The sequence below is a fragment of the Gopherus evgoodei genome, chromosome 10 (assembly GCF_007399415.2).
Source record: "Gopherus evgoodei ecotype Sinaloan lineage chromosome 10, rGopEvg1_v1.p, whole genome shotgun sequence".
Taxonomy (NCBI): Eukaryota; Metazoa; Chordata; order Testudines; family Testudinidae; genus Gopherus; species Gopherus evgoodei.
This window is the reverse complement of record NC_044331.1, coordinates 83,862,614-83,887,897: the sequence shown is the minus strand read 5'-3', so window position 1 is coordinate 83,887,897 and position 25,284 is coordinate 83,862,614. Positions and strand designations below refer to the sequence as shown.

Genomic DNA, 25,284 nt, shown 5'->3' with positions numbered 1-25,284 from the left:
TCTTCTCCAGGGAGCATGCTGAAATGAGCAGCAGAGCCAGGGATGGCACATGTGGGGGCTTGGGCTGGCTGCCTGAGAACGGACCGGCCTTGAACCCCATAGCACAGACTTGGGGGGCTAGCCCAAGTGCCACGTGTGCTATCCTGGGCTACGCGGCTACGTTTAATGTGCTAGCTCAAGCTGAACTAGAACGTGTCTGTCTACCTGAGCTGGGAAGCATGCTCCCGGCTGCAGCGTAGGCGTCTCCACGGTCTAGGCCCTGCACAAGACAGCAGGGTCCAGGGGTGCACAAGAAGCCTTTCCCCCAGTGAGCTGCCCTGAGCAGGGACCGCTAGCCCTGCATGCTGGGGGCTTGTGGCGGCATTGTGCCTCCTGCAGGTCACCACAGAGAGGTGCGACTGTACGTGCACATGCCACACAGGCCCCCTCTGGCCTTCAATGAGTTCAGATAACAGCATAAGAAGCGCATGGACTGAGGGACTTTTCTGAACCAAACCTCCAGCCTTCTGGGTCTCTAAGCTCATGGGGGGTTGGGGAGGAGGAAACAATAGTTACTCCTGTCCTTTTAATTTCTAGTAGGTCTGGATGTTTCACAGGGGAGCTGAGCAATTGTTGTCTCCACAGCAGAGCAGGTGTGGTGCTGCCAGGGATTGGAGCGAGGCTCAACCACTTGCATTTGGATTTATTTAATGAATTGATTTGGTTCTGTCGGTTGGTTTCTCATCTGAATCTGCTCTTGTCAGCCAAAGGAAGGAAACTGTTGTGTCTCTTGGGGAAGAAACAAAACAAAACTTCCTTGAGACTAAGATATTGTCATAAAATAATGAGCTAAAGTGTCGGGAAACATCACATCCAGAAATGAGTAATCCCGGAGGGACATGCTGTGCAAAAGAACCTTGTTTGCCTCTGAAGATTGCAACTGTCCACCTGCCTAATGCCCACATTTCCCAGCACTTGGCATTCACAGCGGGAGCTCAGCACCCAGCAGCGCCTGTGGTGACCCAAAGCTCAGCCCCCAGCATGCTGATCCCTTCTGAAAATCTGGCTGCTTTGGTGCCTAACTGGGAGTTGAGTTCTTTGGAAATCTGACCTGAGGGGATGTCCACTCTGCAAAGAAAGCCCTGGGATGAGGAGTCTCAGCACTTGGCTCAGCTGACTTGGGCTTCCAGGGTTTGGGCTGCAGGATTAACAATAGCAGCGTGCACGTTTCCACTCGGGCCTGCCAGAACCCAGCGGGGAAGGTCTCTCGGAGCGCAGATTCCAGCCCATGTGGGAACACATACATACAGCCCCACAGCATGAGCCTGAATCCATTGACTTGGACTCGGTGCCGTGGGTTTCTCTTTGCAGTGTAGACGTACCCTGTAAGGGGAGGGGGCTAACTGCTGTGGAAAGCTTGGCCTGTGTTGTACCAACCAGCCTGAAAGCTGAGAGACTTGCAGGGAGACAGATCCTTTGGGTATGTTTTTAAAGCCTGTCCTAGAGCTCTATGGACAGGTTAAAAAACCAGCCCCAAAGAGATGATCCTTCACAGCTAAGGGCTGGTCTACACTACGGGGGAAAATTGATCTTAGATACGCAACTTCAGCTACGTGAATAACGTAGTCGAAGTATCTAAGATCGAATTACTCACCGTCCTTACGGCGCGGGATCGATGTCCACAGCTCCCCCGTCGATTCCGCAACTCCGTTCGGGTTGGTGGAGTTCCGGAATCGATATAAGCGCATTTGGGGATCAATATATCGCCTCTAGATGAGACGCGATATCGATCCCCGAGCAATCGATTGCTACCAGCCGATACGGCAGGTAGTGAAGACGTAGCCTAAGTGTGATAAATGTAGAGAGGAATTTCTACAGAACCCTATCTGATTGCGGAAGAACCCTATTGGTTTAATCTCTGCCAGCTGCTTTAGGGCTTTTCCATAAGGGACATGATGAGAACTGAGACACAGAGTCTCTACGTCAGTGGTTCAAATCCAGACAAGGCCAGTAGTGAGCCAAGGTTGCTGCATGACATGTGATGGCGACCTCACTGACAAACCCATTCATTAGCCCCCTTGCTGGCCACCTCACCAGGAGGGGCTGCTTCTTGTCAGAGCAGAGGCACCCCGGTATGAGGCTGCTTGGGGATGGATGTGACATTGGTGTGACACTTAGTGTGCACCTGCCGTGGGGATAGAGGGTCAAGGACCTTGCTGAGGTCTGAGCGTACCCAGCCCTTAATTCCTAGGAGCTCCGTGGGTGTACGGAGAGACGCAGGGCCAGACAGGAACACCCAGCCCTGCCCTTGGGGCAAGAGGGGAGTTCGGTCTCCATGGCCACCCCTTACACATGGACCCCCTGCCCGAACAGACATGTAAAGCAGTAATCTCCTCCTCCTTCAGACCCCTCCTTAAGGCCCGCTTCTTCTACAAGGCCTCTGTAATTGCCCTCCAACATCGACCAGGCCCATGGCCAGCGGGAAACATAACAGAAATAATGTGTCTGGTTTATTTATGCCTTTAAATAGACTCCCCTCTACCCAGCAACTTGTCAGCAGATACACAACCACCCACTCCTGTTCCTGCCCCCCTCATCCACCTCGCTCCCTCGGCTTGTGTGCAACACCCACTTCTTGTGCCTTGTCTTAGGGTTTAAGGTCCTTGGGGTAGGGACTGCATCTCACCAGATGCCTGTGCAGCACACTGGAGGATGGGGCCCTAATCCTGGGAGGCTGGAGCCATGCAAATCCTGAGCAGTTGTGACTCGGGTGGGCACTTACCTGCAGAGACAAAGAAGATCCCAGCACTGAGAATCACATTGTGTTTGTTCTTGTAGAATTCACTGGCGGCCACACACAGGCCGCCAAAGAACAACAAGGCCACGCTCAGGATGGGGAAGATGCTGGATGCTCTCACGGCACCTAGCCAGGGGAGAGGAGAAGGGCACCATCAATCATCATTCGCATGGTCTCACAGGCCTTATGAAAACACATGTGCAGCTCCTTGGCAAATCAGACGCTAGTGACGGAACGGCTAAGTGATGGGAAGGCTGGCTCTCTGGTTCAAACCAGCAGGGTCTGATTCTCTTCCATTAAAATCAATGGCAAGAATCATAACACTGGAGAAGTACCGGGCTGGAAGGGACCTCAAGAGATCATCTAGCTCCTCCCCACATGCCGAGGCAGGACCAAGTAAACCTAGATCATCCTTGAGAGGTGTTTGTCCAACCTGCTCTTTAAAGTCTCTAATGATGAGGATTCCACCTCCCTTGGAAGCCTGTTCCAGTATTTAACTATCCTTGTTGTTAGAAAGATTTTCCTAATATCTAACCTCAGTCTCCCTGGCTGCAGATTAAGCCCATTACTTCTTGTTCTACCTTCAGTGGAGATGGAGAACAATTGATCACCCTCCTCTTCATAACAGCCCTTAACCTATTTGAAGACTGTTGTCAGGTCCCTGCTCAAACCCGTTTTGCAAGACTCAACATGCCCTTTCTTTTTAACCTTTCTTCATAAGTCAGGTTTTCCAAACCTTTTATCATTTTTGTTGCTCTCCCCTGAACTCTCTTCAATTTGTCCACATCTTTCCTAAAACGGGGTGCCCGAAATTGGACACAGTATTGCAGCCAAGGCTCACCAGTGCTGAGTAGAGCAGGATAATTACCTCCTGTGTCTTATCTATGACCTTCCTGTTAATACACCCCAGAGTGGTATTAGCCTTTCTCACAACTACATCACATTGTTGACTCATCTTCAGTTTCTGATCCACTCTAACCGCCAGAGCCTTTTCTGCAGCCTTGCCATGGAGCCAGTTTTCCCCCATACTGTATTTGTGCATTTGATTTTTTTCTTATTGACTCCCACTGATTTCAGTCGTACATGCTCAGGAGCCAGAAGGTCTCAGTGCAGTAAAATTCTTGGGTGCTGGGAGGATTGAAGGTGCATTGAGCTGGTCATGACTCCTTGATGCTGTGCCAGCATGGTGTGAGTTAGAGCAGCCTAGAAGTTGCTCTAACTTATGCCGCTAAGGGACCTCAGAGCAGTGGCAGGTCACTTTCCTCCAGTACACCCTTCTCTGGATGCACTCCTTTTGCCACGGTCGAGTGGGGTCAGTTGGTGCAGGTGCTGACTCCACCAGGTTTATGCCAAAGGAGAGTTCCCCTTTGCAAGGATAATTCCCTGCTGGCTGCTTATGTGCAGAATCTGGCCCTTTGCACGGCTTGAGCAGCACAAAGGGTTAAGAGCATAACTCAGGGTCTCTAATGACGTTTCTAATAATAATAATGAAAGTCCCAATGCTGCCAGTGGGTCTGCTCAGACCTGCAGGATTGGGGCCTAAGGTCATCAACACTGAAAGGGCCAGCTACTGCCCTCTGGGACAAACCCAGTCCATTCCTTCCCCAGTTATTGCACAGACCTTCTGTCTGTGCTGCCTCCACCCCCGACTTTAATTCTGCCCGTAGAATAGCTCTGCAGACTGACAACTTCAGGACCTTCGTCAGGGTCCATGAGCCAGCAGTGCCAGCCCAGATCACCATTCAGAATCAGGCCCATCAAATCATGAATTTGTCTTAAAAACCATGAGATTTTAAAATGAACAAAGTCTGGCACTTTTTATTTCCCTCCTGGGCTTTGAGCCTTTTGAGGTCAGGTTTTCCAGCTTTTCCCACTCAGCCAGCAGGGGTAGAAATGTACCTTTTATTTTAAACTGAAAGCTTACATTCTGGTGTAGTCACATGACTCCAGGTGCTAGGGCTTTAGGAAAAACAGCACTTCTCATGAGACTGGGGATAGCACTGAGACTAGCAGTACTGCCAACCCCAAGCATTAAAAAATCATGGATCAGATCCCCCCACTATGAAATCAAGAGCTTTTACCAAAGAACACATCTGGAGTTCTTTTTATTTGCCCTCTGGGTATTTCAGGCATGCTTTCCAGCTTTTCTCTACACGGAGACTAGAAATCTACTTAAAAAAAAAAAGAAACCTGAGACTCTCAAACAATAACATGACTCCAAGACCTGGGGCTTTACATAAAAAACCTTTCCTCTTCAGCCAAACCATTTCAGTGCCAGCTTTGGAGGCATTAAGCCCAGGCAGTTACAGAGAACAGGCCCTTTTGCCTTTTTTAATTGGACTTCAAAGGTTTAGGCCTCCAAAATGGCCAGCGTTAATTAATTCAGCAAACTATTATCTGCTGCTAAAGCAAAGGCATTTAATGGGCTGTGCTCAAGTTTGAGGTTCTCTTCTCCCCATTAGGCCCATTAAAATAAGACCAGGAATTATAGAGCCACCCCATTAAAATGCAATTCTGGGTTTTTTTTAAAAAGGCTTCTTTAAAAAAGAAATGTGTGTGTGTGTGGGGGGGAAGGGAGTTAAAAGTTAATCTGATAAAGTGAAAAAAAGTTTGCAGATTTGTGGTGTGCGTGCATATATGTGCTATTATGCATGCTTGTGTGTGGGTGTTTGGCATGCATGTGTGAATGAACATGTGCATTTGTAGTGTGTGCGCATAGATACAATGTTTCTTTGCACATGTGGGTGCATATCTACCTGTGAGTCTCTGTGCATCTGTGCTGAATGCATAGGTGTCCATTTGAACGTTCGTGTTTCCACGTTTATTTGCACACACATTTGTGGAGGTGTAAAAGGGATATGGCTCCTTCTCTCAGAATCTGGCCCACCTCCATGAGTAGGTCCCTTTCATATAAACACCCATTCATTTGCTGGATTTCCTGGTCAGGTGAAAAGCCAGGGCACCCCAGAAAGCTGGAGGGTTCTGCATTTCCTGGGAGGTCTGCCAGGTCTGTTTTCATTTAATCTACTTGCAACTGACTGCTGTTGGCAGAAGACACGCCAGAGGCTTCAGATCCTCACCTCACTGAATGCCAACAATTTCCAGAGCCAGCTGCGGAAACGCAGGACACAAAGGAGGAGAGGAATCACTGTAATAAAAAATCCTCTCGCAGCAAAATTGCAAAGGCCTAGCTCCTGACGCTGCAGTAGCTGCAGGCTTCCCCAGGAGCTGAGGATACTGGGCATTTTGCAGGACTGGGCCTTTGAAAGGGCGGGACAGATTTGAAAGGGGACAAAGGAGAAAGATGCTCACCAGATGTGACATCATTACACAAACAAACAGAACGTGCCTGTGACAAAGTTCCTCCTTTACCCTGGTGGGTCCTGCACTTATTGGCGGATTTGCTCACCTCAGTGATCTTCCCTTCTGGTGGAACCCACAGTCTGGGTCAGCTCCTCCTGTGTCTGATCAGGAGTTGGGAGGAACCCAAGCCCGCCCTCTACTCCGGGTTCCAGCCCAGGGCCCTGTGGATTGCAGCTGTCTATAGTGCCTCCTGTAACAGTTGTGTGACAGCTACAACTCCCTGGGCTACTTCCCCATGGCCTCCTCCAAACACCTTCTTTGTCATCACCACAGGACCTTCCTCCTGGTGTCTAATAATGTTGTACTGACTGGAGGGAGCTCCTTTTTAAACCCAGGTGCCCTGATTAGCCTGTCTTGATTGGCTGCAGGTGTTCTAATCAATGTAGCTATCTCCACTGCCTTCTAGAAAGATCTTAATTGGCCCCAGGTGCCTTGATTAGCCTGGAGCAACTGCCATTTGGTTACCACGGTCCTAGGGATTTGTTTAGCCTGGGGCTAACATACCTGTCCCTCAGTACTTTACTGCAGCCATCTGGCCTTGCCCCATGACTGTGCCATTTACTCCGGTCAGGAGGCCATGAACCGCAGAAGGACCTTTGCTGACCTGCCGCTATAATCAGATGGCAAGAGCCTGTTGGTGTTGGTTCACGCAGCAGAAAGCACAGCTCCTGGCCAGGTATGGACATCCTAGGCAGTGCCACCGAGTGGTAGAGGCAGAGCTGATGCCAGCGTGTCTGTATATTATGGGAATGAAAGGAACGGCCAGACCCAAGGGAGGGAATCACCGTTTTGGAGAGTGATATTAATATTTCATATGGTCTCTCTCTAGATTCGTAGAGCCGCTGCTCTCACTCGAGGGTCTGAGCACACGCCAGGAGGTAACAAGCAGAATCGCAATGGGCTGAGTGTAGACGCAGACTTACGTAGGAGGTACTCGGACGTGTCTTGCTCATAATCCGCATCTTCTGGGAAATGATCGATTTTTTTACACACTCCTCGGAACGTTCCTAAGGAAACACAAACCCAATGGGTGCATCAGTGGCATTGTCAAGACCTCTCCAGATGGCTCGAGGAGGGTTCGAGACTCACTCTGAGGATGAGCAGAGAAGGTGCAGTGGAAGGTCCACAACGCCACCTCCCCACTACACACAGCTACCATCTGGATGGCTTCCCTCTGGGTTTAACACCAGCAGCCAAGCTACTGAGGGAATTAGGCTCTGTAGGGCTTGGCCTGGGAGGCAAAGTGATTTCTGTCCATGGGGCAGGCTACCCTGGTTCCTCATGGGGCTATTACTGCACTGCTCTGGCCACTAAGAGATAGTAACTCTTGGAAATCCCTGGCAGGGTTGGGGTTGTGATTGTTTCCCAAGGCAACACAGTCAGTTGTGCTACAAATAGCAACCTCTCTTGGCGGTCTTGAAAACCTTCGCCTTATTCATGTCCGTGCTCTGTTACGACATCCCGCTGCCTAGCAGTGGGTCAGCTAATGAACAGCCACTGAGCAGGTGGGCCGGGTTGTGACACTGGCTAGTCCCTAGTGGAATTCCATGCACTGGAATCTCTAGACGAACATTCATTAAGCCCCAGGAACCTTGCACAAAGATCCTTTACCCCAGGCCTCTGGCCTCTCGGTCATCCCCGTGTGGCCCAGGTATGAGCCACGGGCTGGCAACTCTAAACTGCCCATCGCTGAACTCCATCCCACTGAGAGCACCTCAGTAAACTTCAGCTTACAGCAAATAAAGGTTGTGTGACAACTGACTTCTGGAGCACTCAGCATTTCCATTTCACTCAGGCAGGGCCTTGGCCCTAACCAGGGTAGGATCTGCTCCTATTCTGAACGCTTTATTATGGGCACTCAGGAGTCACACACACAAGAAAAAGCTGGAGGTTAAAACTGGCATCCATCATCTGTCATCACAGCACCATGAGCACCTGAACTCTCCTCACGTTCCCACCCCTCTCCCAACAGGCTGGCAGATTCCTGGCTCCTCCCACCCCTCCGTGGGTGCTCCCCGAGAGTAAAGCACCCAACACCCCCTCATTCTGATGGGCTCCCAGAGTTCTGTGCGTTGCACAAGCACCCACTGACCCAGACACAAACGTGGACACAAGAGCAGCTAGGAGCTGGCACTGGGAAAGGACACACAGGTACGCTCACACCAGGCATCCCACGCAGCTGCAGCCCCCTATGCCTAACACTGCCCCACTTGTCGTGTGACGTCCAATCCTTCCCTCCCTTCCCTTGTACTTTGGGGAGGTTGTCAGAGCTGAGGCATTCCACTTCCCCACTGGAGATCTCTGCTCTTGGGTGGGGTTTGGTGCACTGTGTTCGATTCCTGTGAATTCACTTTGCTCCGTCATTTCCAGGGACATTCCCGTGACCTAGCTGCATCTGCAGGGAAGCCTGACAGATTTAACTCTTCCCAGCTTTGCATCCTTGGCTGTAGTGCTGCCCCTTCGTCACCTCCACAGCAGCCACACCCGCACAGGGTCACGTTGGGGCAGCGGAGACCCCCAGGACTCCATGGTTTGCCAAGGCTCCTGGAATGGGTGGAGTTGACCATCAGAATGTGTCACTCTTTGAAATTACATGTCGACTCCCCCAGTGGGAGGAAGGCCTGTTTGCTACAGGAAGCTACCACCGTTTGCTGTCAGCCAGGCTGGGTTAGGACCAGGGACTTTCAGGGAAAATTTGCTTTCCCTTCAGCAAGCCCCTGAGCCCGAGCAGCAATCGGAGTGATCATGTTCTGTGCACCAGCAAGGGTACCTATTGGGTTTCCGGGAACTGGGTGGGTGGAAGCCCGCCCACTGCTAAAGGATCCCTCCCAGCCTAAGGGGAGGATCTACAGGGCCTCAGAACCCAACTGATTTCAGGGGACAACTAATAAAAGAACAGGGACAGGAGTGCGGTCAGAGGGTCAAAAGAAGGGAGCCTGATGGGGACACTGAGCAGAGAACCCCGGACAGCGCCCACTGCTCCTCGAAGGCTTCAAGGGAGCCAGTGGATACCGTCCAGAGGAACTCTGTCCGGATGTGTGAACGGACAGAGGATCGGAAACAAGTAACAGAGTCACAGGAGTCTCCATTGGCCAACCTCCTCTCCCTGGTTGCGTAGATGGCCATTTTAGCCAGGGCAAGGAGGAGGTTGACCAGGAGGTCCCGCGACTTTGTGGGGCCACAGATAGGGAGTGCATAGAGAAGGAGGTGAGGGGAAAAGTGCAGCCAGAAACGCAACAATATATTGGTGAGGAGGCGGTATAGGAGCTGCAACCTGGCGCACTCTAAGTAAACGTGCTCCAGGGTCTAGCTGGGTACCACACTCTGCCTGCCGGACCCCTTTCCTGCACTCTTGGGTGGTAGCGCTGTGTGTCCCCCACCCCTGAGAAGGAAGCAATTCCTGTAATTATTCTGCAAAGCATGCTGGGACATAGGTACTGAAACTAGAGGTGCTAGGGAGGGGGCTGCCGCACCCACGACTTGAAGCCATTTCCATCATAGGCAGTTCGTTCAATGGCTCTCAGACCCTCCACTCCACACACTAGTCCAGCCCCCTGTGCTGGGATATTGAAAGTCACAGTATAAATGCAGGGCCGGCTCCAGCTTTTTTGCTGCCCCAAGCAGTGAGGCGAAAAAAAAAAAAGATAAAGCCAGGATCGGCGGCACTTCGGTGGCTGTTCCACCGCCGCCGCTTCATTCTTCAGCGGCAATTTGGCGGCAGGTCCTTCCCTCCGAGAGGGGCTGAGGACCCTCTGCCGAATTGCCACTGAAGACCCAGATGTGCCGTCCCTTTCCATTGGCCTCCCCAAGCACCTGCTTCCTGCGTGGTGCCTGTATAAATGTAAATAGTGCTTATTTCTTTTAATAGTCCCAGGCCCTGCTGTCTTTACTGATCCCCTAGGGGATTCAGCTGGCCTGTGTAATGGATCTAACCTCAGCGGTTTGCCCTCTGTCTGGCCAGCAGCACTGCACTGGGGTTGCACTGTTGTACTGGGATCTATTCTCAGCCCTGTAATTATTCTGCAGTTATGTACAGCCTGCCTTTGGCTAGTATTCAACTGATTCTCACTTTCCTCCCGGTGTGATATACAGATGCACTTGTTTCTAAAGCCGGCCGGTGCAAAGCATGCTGGTCCAGCATTGACACACTGTCTGACGGACAGAAGGGCATGAATGACCATTCATTTTCTTCCTTTAGGCTCAAATAAAGCAGGCCAGGCAACAATTTGCTCTCACTGCCCACCAGCTTCGTGCAAATCCTTCATTGGGTTTTTGGTGGAGAATCATTCAGTGTGTCTGTAGATTAAATCCTCCCAGCCTTTTCGCTCCAAATTCTCTCATTTGAATAGAAAGCCCTGCAAGTTATGAGCCCATCTGTTACCACTTGGGGAAATTTCCCAGGCTTCAGCCCTGCCACTGTGCCCATCTGACTGGGAGGTTAATGTCATCTCCTCAGGCTGTTCTGGACTGCTCTGCTTGATAGCCTAACAAAGACACTGATTGCCAAGCTGCTGCTAGTGCCCAGGGGCACAACAGCATTCAAAGAGATCAGCCCCTCTTCCTCACAGTGTGGCCTCTTTGCCCTAGCTGCTAAAGGGGAGCACCTTTGATCGGCTGACCTGCAAACGCATTGTGTGAATGGACAGAAAAGCAGACCAGGATCTTGAGCATGAGCAGTGGAGGCTACGTCTCGGGCAGTAGGAGCAGGGCAGGGGACTAGCCTCCCCAAAAGGGGTGTTCACGCACTACCCATGATCCTGAGCATATGTCTGCTAGAGATACATGGGAACCTATTTGAATAAAATAAAGTCTGGGCCAAACCTTTGCCTAAAACACAGATTTTTTTTGTTTTGGTTTAGTTAAATTCAGTTAAACTTTAAACAAACAAAAGTCCTGCGAACTCCCCCATCTCTGGCTGCTTCCCCATGCCGCTTCCCTTGACATCCATGGGAGAGCTGCTGGGAAGGTCAAAGACAGCAGGACAGCAGCCTGGCTGGGTTTCAGCCAGGACTGGGAATAAAGAAGCCACTGGAAAGGCTGGTCTCATGGGACAGATTCTGATCTGAGTTGCACAGGGAATGTTGACGCTGCAGCTGTTACAGCACAGCTTGGTGCTGCACCTGTGCCATTGGAGAGCCCTGGTGTGGATACATCCGACATCACTGGAAGTGTATCTTCCCTCAACGTAATTAAACCATCTCTCCCAGAGAGGAGAGCTCTGTTAATGGAAGAATTCTTCCGTCGACCTGGCCATGGGGTTGGGCGCAACATTTTTCACAGCCCTGAGTGGTGTTGCTAGGGTGAGCTAGATTTTAGGTGATCAGGCCACAGATGCAAATCCAGATAACAGCAACATAACTGGAACCAGGATCCCCATAGATCTGGTTGAAAGAATTCCTGCAAAACATTTTTTTTTCATTGGAATTTGCTGATTTGTCAAAATTAAGATGTTTCACAGGGATAGTGTGATTTCAGCTAAGTTCCTCTTTAACCCAAGAAGGTTTCAAAACCTGCCTGCCAGAAACACTTCCTTTGGAAGTCTGCCTAGTTTCATGCCTGCATTCCGGCCCAGATCCTTGGCAGTGCACCTGGTGGGCTGCTGGAGACCCCAGGGCTTCCATGGTCCATGGGTCTGGGGCAGCCCACCAGATGGACTGCCCCATGGCCAGGAACCCCAGGGCTTTCAGGATCTGCAGGAGTTCTACCCTTGAGCCAGGGCTACATTCCCTTTTGCAGAGAATTTTGAAATTTTGGGGTTTATTCCAAATTGTTATGAAACCAAATTTTGAAATATTGAACTCTTCCAGGAAATGCCATGACCTGTCTCTGCTCAGCTCTAGTCCTGTTCTTAATATTTACAACCACAGAAGTTTGCAGAGATTTGTACAGCCCCTAGCACCTGGATCGAGCATTGCACTCGAGCATGTGCTTAATTTTAAGTTGTCTCATTGAAGTCAACTGGGATTGCTCAGGTGCTCAAAGAAAAACACATGCTTAAAAGCTTTGCTGGATTCAGGCCCAGGGGGCACCCAGTGCTCCATGCATATCTCAGACTCCTCCAGTTTTTCACTGGTGTAACTCCACTAGTTGCAGTGAAGTGATTCTGGATTTACAACAGTGTAACTGAGATCAGACCTGACTCCCAGACTTTCAGAAGCATCTTCGAGAGAACCCTCTGAATCATCTCTGACTCCTCTACGTGGCTGTGTGGAGTCCCAGGGACAGGACTAGCCACGGAGAAGAGCACAGCCACTGCCACTAGCAGGTGCCCATGTAAGTCCAAGATACCATGGGACTATCTGAGCAATTACTATTCTGTAACAGAGCTCAGATTTCAAGCATTCAGATTCAGTCCAGACTGTCAAAAATATAAATAATTTCAAATTATGAGTAAATTCAAGGAAATTGTAATCTCTTCAACACATATACAGTACACACACTGACTCAAACACACCCCGACCCCGCCCCGCCCCCCGATCCAGCATACACACAGTACACACATCCTGACTCAGCATATATACACAGTGCCATTATAAACACATGTTCTGACCCAGCACAGGCATATGCCCCCCAGCACGCGCGCACGCACACACACACACACATTCAGCATACACCCACTCACCATATACACACAGACCTACTCTACACACCCCTGCACCACACACGTCAGTACTGAGAAACACATGGGCCATGTGTAAAGGAGAAGAACCCTTCATCAGTCAGCGGTTCGTACGTGACTCAGACTGAAAGAGTCTGATTCTTCGCTGCTAATTAAGAAACAAGGGTTCTGCATTAAAAGAGTCTAAACATTACAGTGGCTGCACTTAGAAATCAATTTATAACCTTTCTTGTCCCTCCTTCAAGTCCATTTGGCTTCATGCGCATCTCAAAGCTACACGAAGTCCGAGCTCTGTTCTATTCAATATAGATCTCCCTTTGTGCTGTTTAATGGCTATGAAGCTCCTATTAGCGAGGAGCACTGTGCACAGTGTGTGGAACTTTACAAGATCTTTCCCAAATGCACTGCCTCGCTCTCAGAGTTTGAATAAACTCATGGGCAGCGTCATGGGGCCAGCATTCATTATCTGATTAGAGAGAGAAAAAAATGTTTTCACTTGATACAGTGTGGGCGAGAAGTTTGGAGACAAAGTCAGTTTATCAGTGAAGCGTGCAAATGAGAAGACTAATTTCCCTGGGCTTTCTCTCTTTTGAAGTTCTCCTTGTCAGTCTAAACCATCATGGGAAGCCATGGAGGTGCTGGAGCATGGCTGAGCGTCAGGCTGGCTGATTCAGCAGCGAGGCAGGTCCACACCTCGCTGTGGGGAACCCTCTCTGGCTCTTTAGCTATGCCTCATGGATGACTGGCCAAAGGACACAGGAATGGGGTGTGGGGAGGGAGGGTTGGAGAGGGTTAACCCACATGGCTTCCCATGATGTTTCACATCCCCCAATGTTTCATGCATGTTGGCATGTCAGATATTTTTAGTTCCTGTGTTGTATGTGTGTGTTTTGGGGAGTGCAAAGTACAAAAGGAGCCATTCCATAATATTGTATACAGGAGAAATACACCAAGAATTTAACGAGATTCACAAAGAGATTGTGCATTTCTATGGATCTAAAGAATATCCAGCGTTATTGTAATTAATGCCAACAGCCATGCTGGCAGGGACATGAAACCTCCAGCTTCAGGGATTTAGAGAACAGGATGAGACCTAATGTGGGGGCAGATAATCCCACGGCTGCTGCTGTGGGGGGAATCTTACACCTCCCCCCAAAGTAGCTGGCATGGGGCACTGCCAGCCACAGGCTACTGGCGTGGCCGGACCTTGGGTCTGAAACCATCTGGCAATTCCTAGGTTCCTAAGCCTGGTATAGGAAGCAGGTCCCTTCTCGGGCTTCCACTGATACTGACAGGACCGCAAATTATTTGGAAATTGCAATTCTAACTCCCTACCTGCCCCCCCCCTCTCTCTCTCTCTCTCTCTCCCCCTCCTCATTCTGGAACAAAAACTATGATGAGAAACTGACCGGCTGAAGGGGTGGGGAAGAGCAGTGTCGTTCCTAAAGCCAGCAAGCTGCCTGGATACCATGGTGGTGGGTGTAGGATGAGAAAACAGACCCAGGCAGACAAGCAGGCAGAAAGACTCAGACTGCCTGAGTTCTAACTGATGCAGCAGTAGGGTTGCCACCCTCCCGGATTGTTCTGGAGTCTCCAGGAATTAAAACTCAATCTTTAATTAAAGATTATGTCATATGATGAAACCTCCAGGAATACGTCCAGCTGAAAGTGGCAGCTCTGTGGAGTGGGTCCAAAAAAGACACAATTGCAGCCTACAGCAGGCTGTGGTTGAAGCACTGGCCAAAGCAGGCCAGCTCTCTGGTACCATGTGGTAGCCTTTGCTGTCCCAGCTGCCGTCATGCGTGCTGTGCATGGGTTGCTGCCCCATGAGCCAGAGCAGAACCTGCGCAGCAGGGAGCGAGGAAGGCATTGGGGCACTCACTCTGCTGTGAGCTGCTTGACACAGGATCTGGACAGAGCTGTCTCCGGGAAGGTCCCCAGGGTGCATGTGCAGAGGGTGCAGGGTCCTGGGCAGCCATAAAGGTCCCCGAGATCTCGGGCCCAGGCTGCGGGGAAGGGGCCACCCCAGGGAGAAAGAAGGCTATTGAGAGGGAAGGAACATACAATTCAATGGCAGTTCCTGGGCTGGTGAGAGCATGGAGGGCTGGCCATGCTCCTGACATGCCCGTCTGTCCTCTCCACCATAGGGGCTCTGGGCCAACTCTGGGGGAGGAGATCTGGCTCACCGGGTGGTTTGCGTGGGGGAACAAAGGGCCTGGAGCTGGAGTCACCGGGGAGCTGCAGGAGAAGGGGGCTAGGGCCCAGCTGAACAGACTCAGAGGCCGCTGCCTGTGGGACCGAGGCGCTGGATAGGTCCCTGTGTACCCGAGGGAATCCAACCCCTGAGGAAGGGGAATCGTCAGAAGAGAGGAAAGGGGAGAGGGGGAGCGAGAGCCAAGCTGGGGAGGGGGGAGAAAGGGCCCCCGGGGAAGGAGTTGAGGGAGGGTGTGAGAGTGAGACAGACAGACAGACAGAGAGCTCTGGCTCCCAGCGCCAGCAGCCGTGTCAGCTGCACAAAGCCAGCCGCGCACTCCCCGAGCTGCCCATCACCCAGCCCCACACCCCGCAGAATCTATTTTATGCTCTGACATTTATCTAGGATTTTTTACTCCACGCTATTCATTAACCCAAGATAGTTACTGTGGCAACCGTTAAGTCACATGACACCCAGAAAAAACGCCCAGCTTTTGAGCAAACACCACAACAGTTTAATTCAGAGAGAAAGATCCTGGAGCCCAGCGCCCCCTCACCACCCAAATGCTGATGGCTCCCCCAGAACACAGACTTGGCCTTCTCCCCTCACCCTGATTCAGGAGCACTGGGGATGGAGACAGGAGGTAGCCCCAGTTCTCTGTCAACCCTTTGTGGGCATTTCTCTGTCCCCCACCCCAGATAGGGGGCTCTAGGAAGAGGGAAGCTGCAGGAGTGTCTGCGGTATCCCCCTGTACTGACATCCCCAGTGATGGGCTGGGGAACAGCTCTCCACACACTCAGCGTGAGCCAGATCCCTGGAGTAGCCCGAGGGAAACAACTACTGCTTCACGCACACGCTCACTCAGTGCACGTCCTCCTGATACGCTGCAGCGTGCCAGCGTGTGGTGGTTACAGCCAGACCTACAACCCACCCAGCCACCCACCCCGTAGTAAAGGAGACCTGCGAAGGGAAACTAAAGCGGGGTTCGTGCCCCTTCCTGCTGCTTTCCCCTCTAGCAGGGAAGCCTGGACTGAACTCGTCCCTGTTTGCTGTCTACATGAGGAATTCAGCCTTTCTGCTACCCTGCGGGCCCGCAGAGAACAGGTAGCATTATGACATCACAGCTATCAAGGAAGCGAAGTGTGAAGAGTCCAGCAGGGAGGGTATTTCTAACCAGGCTGGTTAAAACGCTTTGCAGTTCCCCCTTCTTGTTGGCAGGTATTTAAGTCCAAAGCCCTAATAACATGTGGGAGAAAATAAATAAATCCATGTTCCAAATTCAAACCCCCATTCCTTTGGTCAAGGACAGAGAGCTCTCGATCCTCTTCTCAGACCACCAGAGAGACCAAGAGTCTGGTAGCTAGTCTCTGACAATGATCAGTGCCTGATGATCAAGCAGAAGGTGTCAAACCCCCATAACATTGAGGAAGCTTTTCCTGACCCCACCTGGGAATCAGGTCATGCCAGAGGATTCCTCGCCTTTATCCTGGTTAGCGTAGTTGTAGGGAGTGTACGCTTGACACGTGGATAACTAGAGCTTAACCCGCAACGCTGAGTTCCGTACCTAACAAAGCTAAGCAGGGACTAGAACATGCCCCAGTGTGAGGGAATCCTGGCTCTGGATGAAGCAACAGTCTCATGTCTTTTGGATCCACGGGGTTTAGGCCCCACCTGGAACTCCCTTAGGATTGAAAAATGAACATTGAATAAGTTTGACAGCAGGATCCCCCTTTCTCTTCTGCTCAGACTAATCCTCAGACTGTGCACTGCGCCTCCCCAGCCTGACTATGCACTGCATCCCCTCTGGACTGTGCACTGCGTCTCCCGCCCCCCTTCCCAGACTGTGCACTGCATCCCCTCAGACTGTGCACTACATCCCCTCCAGGCTATGCACTGCGTCCCCTCAGACTGTACACTGCATCCTACTCAGTCTGCTACTGAATTCTCCGCTGAATTTCTTTTACTGTTCCCCAGTGGAACCAGCACCACTGTGGATGAAAGCAATTACCCCGTGATGGTTGGGCATTCGACTACCTTAAAGGGAAAATAAACAAGGGCGATAAACCCTTCTCTTTTGGGGCCTAAGCTGACCGCTGAGGAGCTGGGATAGGAAGGAAGGCATTTCCTACACACACAGCTTATTCCCGAAGGCTCCCCTGCAGGGTTTCTCACTGCTTCTTGAAGCAGCTAGTCCTGGCCACTGTCTGGGGCAGAAATCCTGGGCCAGGTGGACCCCCAATTTGATCTGTGAATCAGGTGAGATGAGTGCACAGCAGTAAAGGCCAGAAAACCTCTGACCAGCTCAGAAATTGCTCAGTGCTCTAAGGACCTCCCTTGACCATTTGTGGTTATATGGGCATACTGCACCATGCATGGGGATGTATTATAGTCGCTTTGCAATGCATGTCCACAGACCCCAGAAGAAGCCTAAACCAACTGTCATGGAGTGTGGGGGCGTCCGGCCCTGCACCCCTCTTCCTGGGACCCACAGTGACTCTTAGCCAGCCAGTAAAACAGAAGGTTTATTGGACAACAGGAACACAGGTTACAGCAGAGCTTGCAGGCACAGTCAGGACCCCTCCACCGAGTCCTTCTGGGCTTTCAGGGTGCTTGGATCCTAGCTAGGATACCCTGAATTCCGCCCACACAGCCCCAAGCCCAAACTCAAACTGCTTCCTTCCTGCCACTCCCTTCCTTTGTCCCCTTCCCAGGCAAAGGTGTTGACCTTTCCCCTCCCTTACCTAGCTCAGGTTACAGGCTCTGGCATCGTCCATCCCCTAAAGTCCTCCCCTGCTCTCCCACTCCCCACACAGACAGTCCCTACTGCATCACATCTCTCCCCACTTCGAGACTGAACTGAGCGGGGTCACTCTGCCCAGTGACCTGGGGAAGTTCAGGGTCCCCTCTCCGGGACAACGCATCCGCTGTCAGGTTGGCACTTCCCTTCACATGGACCACGTCCATGTCATAGTCCTGCAGGAGCAGGCTCCACCTCAGGAGCTTGGCGTTGGCTCCTTTCATCTGGTGCAGCCAGGTCAGGGGAGAGTGGTCGGTGTACACGGTGAAGTGTCGCCCAAAGAGATATGGCTCTAGCTTCTTAAGGGCCCACACCATGGCCAGACATTCCTTCTCGATGGCCGCGTAGCTTTGTTCCCGGGGTAGCAGCTTCTTACTCAGGTACACGATGGGGTGTCTCTCCCCCTTTTCATCCTCCTGCATTAACACCGCCCCCAGTCCCGTGTCTGAGGCATCGGTGAAAAATATAAAGGGTTTGTCAAAATCTGGGTTTGCCAGAACTGGGCCGCTAACCAGAGCCTCCTTCAGCGCCCGGAAAGCCTCCCGGCACTGCTCAGTCCAGATCACCGTGTCTGGCTTCCCCTTTTTGCACAGTTCGGTGATGGGGCCGGCTATGGCACTAAAGTGGGGCACGAACCTTCGATAGTACCCTGCCATCCCAATAAAGGCCTGGACCTGCTTTTTGGTTTGGGGAGCAGGCCAGTCTCTAATCACCTCCACCTTGGCTGTTTCCGGCTTCAGGCAGACGCTCCCCACCCGATGGCCCAGGTAAGATACTTCAGCCATCCCCACCTTGCACTTCTCAGCCTTTACTGTTAACCCAGCTGTCATGGAGTCACCGGGCGATGCTCTGGAACTGCTCCCCACCAAGCCAGTCAGGACTTTGGGGAGCCTCCTCTCCCTTGGAGCAGACTTGTTCAGGGCAAGAAGCTCACACAGCTTCACCTCCTGGGTCTCTCCTTGGAGCATTCAGCATCCTCTGCCCCTCCGTGTGCTTCCCACAGCGAGTCCACCCCAGCGGGGTCCTGGGGAAGCCACCGGGTTCTGCACCCCCACTTTGCAGTCAGACGTGACTCTCAGCCAGCCAGTAAAACAGAGGTTTATTCTATGACAGGAACAGGGTCTAAAACGGAGCTTGTAGATACAGCGAACCGGACCCCTCGGCTGGGTCCATTCTGAGGGGCAGTGAGCCTGACCCCCAGGTCTGCCCTCCACCGTTGACCCCAGCCAGCTCCAGACTAACAACCCCTCCCAGCCCCTCCTCTCTCCTCAGCTCCCTTCCCGGGCCAGGAGGTCACCTGATCCCTTTGTCTCCAACACCTTCAGCTGGCACCTTTGCAGAGGAGGGGCCCAGGCCATCAGCTGCTAGGAGACAGAGTGTCGGGCATTTAGGTGCACTGGCCCTTTGCTCTGCCAGATACTTAAGAACTGCCATGGGGACACTGAGGCACCAACACAGTACTCAGAGAAAACATTAAGAACTTTCCCAGTTCGTCACACCAGCCTTTCGGAGTCGGTCCAGGACTTGTTTAACCTGGGACATGTGGTCCTCCCAGGTCTGGCTGAAGACGCAGATGTCGTCAATATACGCCATGGCAAAACTCTCCATCCCCCTCAGTAGCTGATCCACCAGGCGCTGGAAGGTGGCCGGCGCTCCCTTGAGGCCGAAGGGCAGGGTCAGAAACTCGTAGTGCCCCAGAGGGGTGATAAAGGCCGATTTCAGCCTGGCATCTGCGTCCAGCGGCACTTGCCAGTAGCCTTTGGTAAGATCCATAGTGGTGAGGTACCGAGCACCTCCCGGCTTGTCTAGGAGCTCGTCAGGCCTGGGCATAGGGTAGGGATCAGATACGGTGATGGCATTGAGCTTTCGATAGTCCACACAGAACCGGATTGACCCATCCTTCTTGGGGACCAGCACCACTGGCGAGGCCCAAGGGCTGGAAGACGGCTGGATCATCCCCAAAGCCAGCATGTCCCTGACCTCTCTTTCAAGATCCTGGGCAGTTTTACCAGTGACCCGAAAAGGGGAGCATCTTATAGGGGGATGTGACCCGGTCTCCACCCGGTGGACAGTCAAATTAGTGCGTCCAGGCTGGTTGGAAAACAGCTGTCGGTACAGATGCAGCACCCCTCTGATCTCAGCATGCTGGCCCGGGGTCAGCTGATCAGAGAGGGGAATCGCCTCAAGGGGGGAACCAGCTTTTGTCCCAGGGAATAGATCCACTAAGGGGTCATCTCCCTGCCCCTCCCAATGTCCACACACGGCCAACACCACATTCCCCCTGTCATAGTATGGTTTCATCATGTTCACATGGTACACCCGACGGTGATGTGCCCGGTTTGACAGCTCCACCACATAGTTTACCTCATTCAGTTGCTTGATAACCTTGAAGGGCCCTTCCCAGGCGGCCTGGAGTTTGTTTCTCCTCACGGGGATGAGAACCATCACCTGATCCCCGGTGGCGAAGGCACGGGCCCGTGCCGTGCGGTCATACCAGATCTTCTGCCTCCTCTGGGCTTGAGCCAGATTCTCCCTGGCCAGGCCCATGAGCTCGGCCAGTCTTTCCCGGAAGGTCAGGACATACTCAACCACTGACTCTCCCTCGGGAGCAGCCTTCCCCTCCCATTCGTCCCTCATCAGGTCTAGGGGCCCCCTTACCCGCCTTCCATACAACAGTTCGAAAGGTGAAAACCCGGTAGATTCCTGGGGTACCTCCCTGTACGCGAACAGCAGGTGAGGTAAGTATTTGTCCCAATCCTGCGGGTGCTGGTTCATAAATGTTTTTAGCATCATCTTCAGCGTCCCGTTGAACCTTTCTACCAGCCCGTTGGACTGGGGGTGATACGCTGAGGTCCAGTTGTGCTGGACCCCACATTTCTGCCATAAGGACCGGAGCAGGGCCGACATGAAGTTGGACCCCTGGTCCGTTAAGACCTCCTTGGGGAACCCCACCCGGCTGAAAATTGTCAGCAGCGTATCTGCCACTGTGTCTGCTTCGATAGAGGACAAGGCTACCGCCTCGGGGTAGCAAGTGGCAAAATCCACCACCACCAGGATGTATTTCTTCCCCGACCGGGTCGTCTTGCTGAGGGGTCCCACTATGTCCATGGCCACCTTCTGGAAAGGTTCTTCTATGATGGGTAAAGGCCTCAAAGCCGCTTTCCCCTTGTCCCGGGCCTTCCCCACCCTCTGGCAGGGGTCACAGGATTGGCAGTACTGTCGGACATGGGTAAAGACCCCAGGCCAGTAAAAGTTCTGTAGCAGCCTCTTCCTGGTGCACCGGATTCCCTGGTGCCCTGCGAGAGGGATGTCATGGGCCAGGTACAGCAGCTTGTGACGAAACTTCTGGGGAACCACCAGCTGCCTCCTCATCCCCAATGACTCTACTTCCCCTGGGGGAGCCCATTCTCGGTACAGGAACCCCTTCTCCCACAGGAACCTCTCCTTGCAACCTCTCCTCATGGTCTGTACCGCACTAAGGTCAGCCCGGTCCCTGTGCTTCCGCAAGGAGGGATCTTTCTGCAACTCGGCCTGGAACTCAGCAGCTGGGACAGGGATGGGGACCGGCTCTCTCTTGCTGGCTGGGTCTGAGGCCGCAGCCTCTCTGAACCGTGCCCCTGGGCGTTCCCCGCTCCCTGGGTTAGGGTCCTGCACCTCAGGTCGAGTACCTTCCCCGTTGTCGGGGTGCAGTGCCCTTTGCCGACTCTGACTACGAGTCACGACCAGGGCACTCTGGGTGTTAATGGGCCAGTCCTCGAGGTCCCCTCCCATTAACACGTCAGTGGGCAAATATCAGTGTACCCCCACATCCTTGGGGCCCTCCTTGGCCCCCCATTTCAGGTGTACCCTTGCCACGGGCACCTTGAATGGGGTCCCGCCCACACCCATCAGGGTCAAGTAGGTGTCGGGCACCATCCGATCTGAGGCCACCACCTGGGGCCGGGCCAACGTCACTTCTGCGCCCGTGTCCCAGTACCCAGTGACCTTCCTCCCATCCACTTCCAGGGAAACAATGCACTCTTTCCGGAGGGGCAGCCCCGTGCCCACCCGGTAAACCAAAAACCCGGAACCTGGAGCATCCACAGGTGGTATGTTGCCAGCCCCCCTTTCCTGGGAATGTAGCCCCTCCTCCGATTGGGTTTTTACCCAGTCCACCCTCTGCGGGTTGGGTCTGCTTGGTCTGTCCCTGAGCTTGGGGCACTGGGCCCGTATGTGGCCTCGTTGGCCACAGCGATAGCAGCCCATGTCTCGTAGGTCCCCTTGAGTGGGTTGGAGGGACCTGACGCTGGATGTTCCCCTTTTGGGGGGGTTCTCCATAGGACCCTGCTGGGAGGTCCCATGATGACTCTCTCTCTGCGTTGAGGCAGGCCTGCTCTTTCGAGACTCCTCCCTGCCATCCCCTGCCCGACTGTCCACAAATTGGTTGGCCAGCTGGCCTGCGTGCTGTGGGTTCTCCGGCTTCTGGTCCATCAACCACAGCCTCAGGTCGGACAGGCACTGCTCGTACAGGTGCTCCAGTATGAATAGGTCAAGCAGGTCCTCTTTAGTTTGGGCCCCAGCTGTCCACTTGCGGGCATACCCCTGCGCCCGGTTGACCAGTTGTAGGTATGTGACCTCACAGGTTTTACGCTGGCTCCGGGACTTTTTCCGGTACATCTCAGGAGTCAGCCCAAACTCGCGGAGCAGGGCCTGTTTGAACAGTTCTTAGTCCCCTGCCTCCACCCCTTTCAGTCGGCTGTACACCTCCACGGCTGTGGAGTCCAGTAAGGGGGTGAGAACTGCGATCCTGTCTGCAGGGTCAACCCTGTGCAGCTCGCAGGCATTCTCAAAGGCCGTCAGGAAGGTATCTATGTCCTCCCCCTCCTTACGCCGGGGCAGCAAGTGCTTATCAAAGCTCTTTGTAGGCCTGGGTCCCCCCTCACTCACCGCAGCCGGGGCCCCACTGCTCGCCAGCTGGGCCAGCTCCAGCTCATGTTTACACTGTTTCTCCTTCTCCTCCTGCTCATGTTTACGCTGTTTCGCCTTCTCCTCCAGCTCTTGCCTCTTTAACTCGAGCTTCTCCCGTCTCAGCTCCCTTTCATATTCCAGCCGCATCCGCTCCACGGATGCCGAGCGTCGCCGGGAGGATCCCCTGCTGGGGGGTGAGCGTCGCCGGGAGGATCCCCTGCTGGGGGGTGAGCTTCGCCGAGAGGCTCCCCTGCTGGCCGGGGGTGTCACGGTGCCCTTGGTATACACTGGGCTCCTCCCCGCCCTTCCCCTAGGCCTAGGAAGGGGGGGCCTCGGGAAGCCCTCGTCCGCCGGCTGACCACTCCCAGCGGGGACAGACACTGGTGCCTGCGCTGCATCTGCCCGGCTGCTTCCCTCAGAGACAGGGCTCCGTTCATTCATGCAGTCTCCTTGCTCCAGCTGGGCAATCAGCTGGTCCTTGCTGAGCCTCCTCGAGCGCAGCCCCCTCTTCTTGCACAGCTCCAGCAGGTCGCACTTGCGCCGCTTGGCATACATCTTCCTGCTGCCCAGTCACAGGCTGGGGTGCTCGCCGCTCCTCACGGTTTTCAGGGGGACCCCTAGTGCACCAGCCCTTCTTGAGGTCACCACCTCTCTGCCAGGGTCGAGCTGCAGACTCCTCCGCCCCTGGGACTGCTCGCTGCAATCCCCCGGGGGACCCTGTTACTGCAAAGTCCTTCTCACTGGGCACACACTCCCAGGGGTTAGTCACCCCTTCGTTTTACTGCTCCCCAGTCACTCACTGCAGGAAGCGCCGTCCACGGGGTGCAGTACGTCCCGCCGCTGCCACCAGTTGTCACGGAGTGTGGGGGAGTCCGGCCCTGCACCCCTCTTCCTGGGACCCACAGGGACTCTTAGCCAGCCAGTAAAACAGAAGGTTTAGTGGACAACAGGAACGCCGGTCACAGCAGAGCTTGCAGGCACAGTCAGGATCCCTCCATCGAGTCCTTCTGGGCTTTCAGGGTGCTTGGATCCTAGCTAGGATACCCTGAATTCCGCCCACACAGGCCCAAGCCCAAACTCAAACTGCTTCCCTCCTGCCACTCCCTTCCTTTGTCCCCTTCCCGGGCAAAGGTGTTGACCTTTCCCCTCCCTTACCTAGCTCAGGTTACAGGCCCTGGCATCGTCCATCCCCTAAAGTCCTCCCCTGCTCTCCCACTCCCCACACAGACAGTCCCTACTGCATCACATCAACACTGCAAAATTTGGGAGGGTTCAAAATCCAAACCCAGGTCCAAATTTTGCAAGTTGTCCCTGAGCTGCACCCCAATTCTAATAGTCTTTGAACCTTAGAGGAGGGGGTTGAGACACAGATCTGGATCCAAATTTTGCAGCTTGGCTTCATCTTTACTTAAAATGGGCCTCTTGGTGTGGGCAAAATCAGAAGTGGTAGAATTTCAGTGGGGTCAAATGGAGCTGGGGGTGCACAACACCCCTGAAAGTCAGGCCCTGAATGTCCGAAGCTGGACATCCCAAAATGGAACATCCACAATAACTGACCACTTGTGAAAATGTAGGGCAGACTTGTACTCACACCACAGGGCAATCCTCTCTCCTTTCTGGGGTAAATCAGAACTCCCCTGTATGTGCCCAGAATCCAGGCAGGGGGAACCAGGGCTCCTACGAACAGAACCCCAGGCTTGTGATTCTGGGGCTTGCCAACTTTCTCTAAGTAATTTCCACAGATGATGCATGCATCGAAGATGCCACTGTCACTGGTTCATGTAACTGATTCATATTGTGCTGGGTTTAATTCATACACTGGCCAGGAGGGATTGAGCAAAGGTAGAAGGCTTCTGCCATTATTTATCCTCTGCTTAACTGTCCCTGTGCTGGATCTCAGTAATTTTCTCTCCCTGTTCATGTGAATATTGATTAGCTAACTTAGCTTATCACTGCACACAATACATCCTTGGCCAGCCTCCTGGAGGTGACAACTGCCCACTATATATCAGAACTTCAGCTTGTGTGATGCTGCTCAGGGACACTCTTGGGCTAGAAGAGTGGGTCCACTCCAGAGAGACCCAGGGTTTTCCTCATCTGCTGCAGCAGCAGGACTAACTTTTCACTCTGCTTGTCTTAATCTTGGTGCATGCAATGTTTTATTCCAGGGCATACTGGCAAAGTGGATCCCGGGAAAGCTGGAACAGGATTCAAAGCAAAGGGACTTGGAGGTTCATTGTTTGTAATTTGCATTCACTGTATATTTTGTAGACATATTTGCAATCAAGGACAGAAGAACTGGTTTGGATCACATAAGCAGCATCTTGAAACATCACCCAAATAGGTGTTCCTCCCCCAAGACTGCTCAGCCCATACCCTAGATCCTCTTTCCCTAGATAGAAGGGAGGTGTGAGTGGCTATCTGAGCAGGGTAGTGAACCTCTTGCCTCACTGGCTCTGTCTACACTAGGAAAACTTTCCAAAAATGTCCTAGGGTTGCTATTATTGGTTCAGCAATCCACACGTTATCTACCTTGAAAGCTTACATGTGAATGGGCTCTGAGCAGGGTTACGTGACATGGTGCTCAA

General features: G+C 52.9%; 1 protein-coding gene across 1 annotated transcript in view; it reads right to left on the bottom strand.

Annotated features, from left to right (window-relative positions):
* Positions 1-25,284, bottom strand: part of CACNG3 (calcium voltage-gated channel auxiliary subunit gamma 3) — a 71,185-nt gene that overhangs the window by 4,867 nt on the left and 41,034 nt on the right. Inside the window, exons 2-3 of the mRNA XM_030579020.1 lie at positions 7,063-7,146; positions 2,762-2,902 (exon numbers count right to left, since the gene is read on the bottom strand). Coding sequence (XP_030434880.1) covers positions 2,762-2,902; positions 7,063-7,146 — 225 coding nt within the window. The remainder of the gene's footprint in view (positions 1-2,761; positions 2,903-7,062; positions 7,147-25,284) is intronic.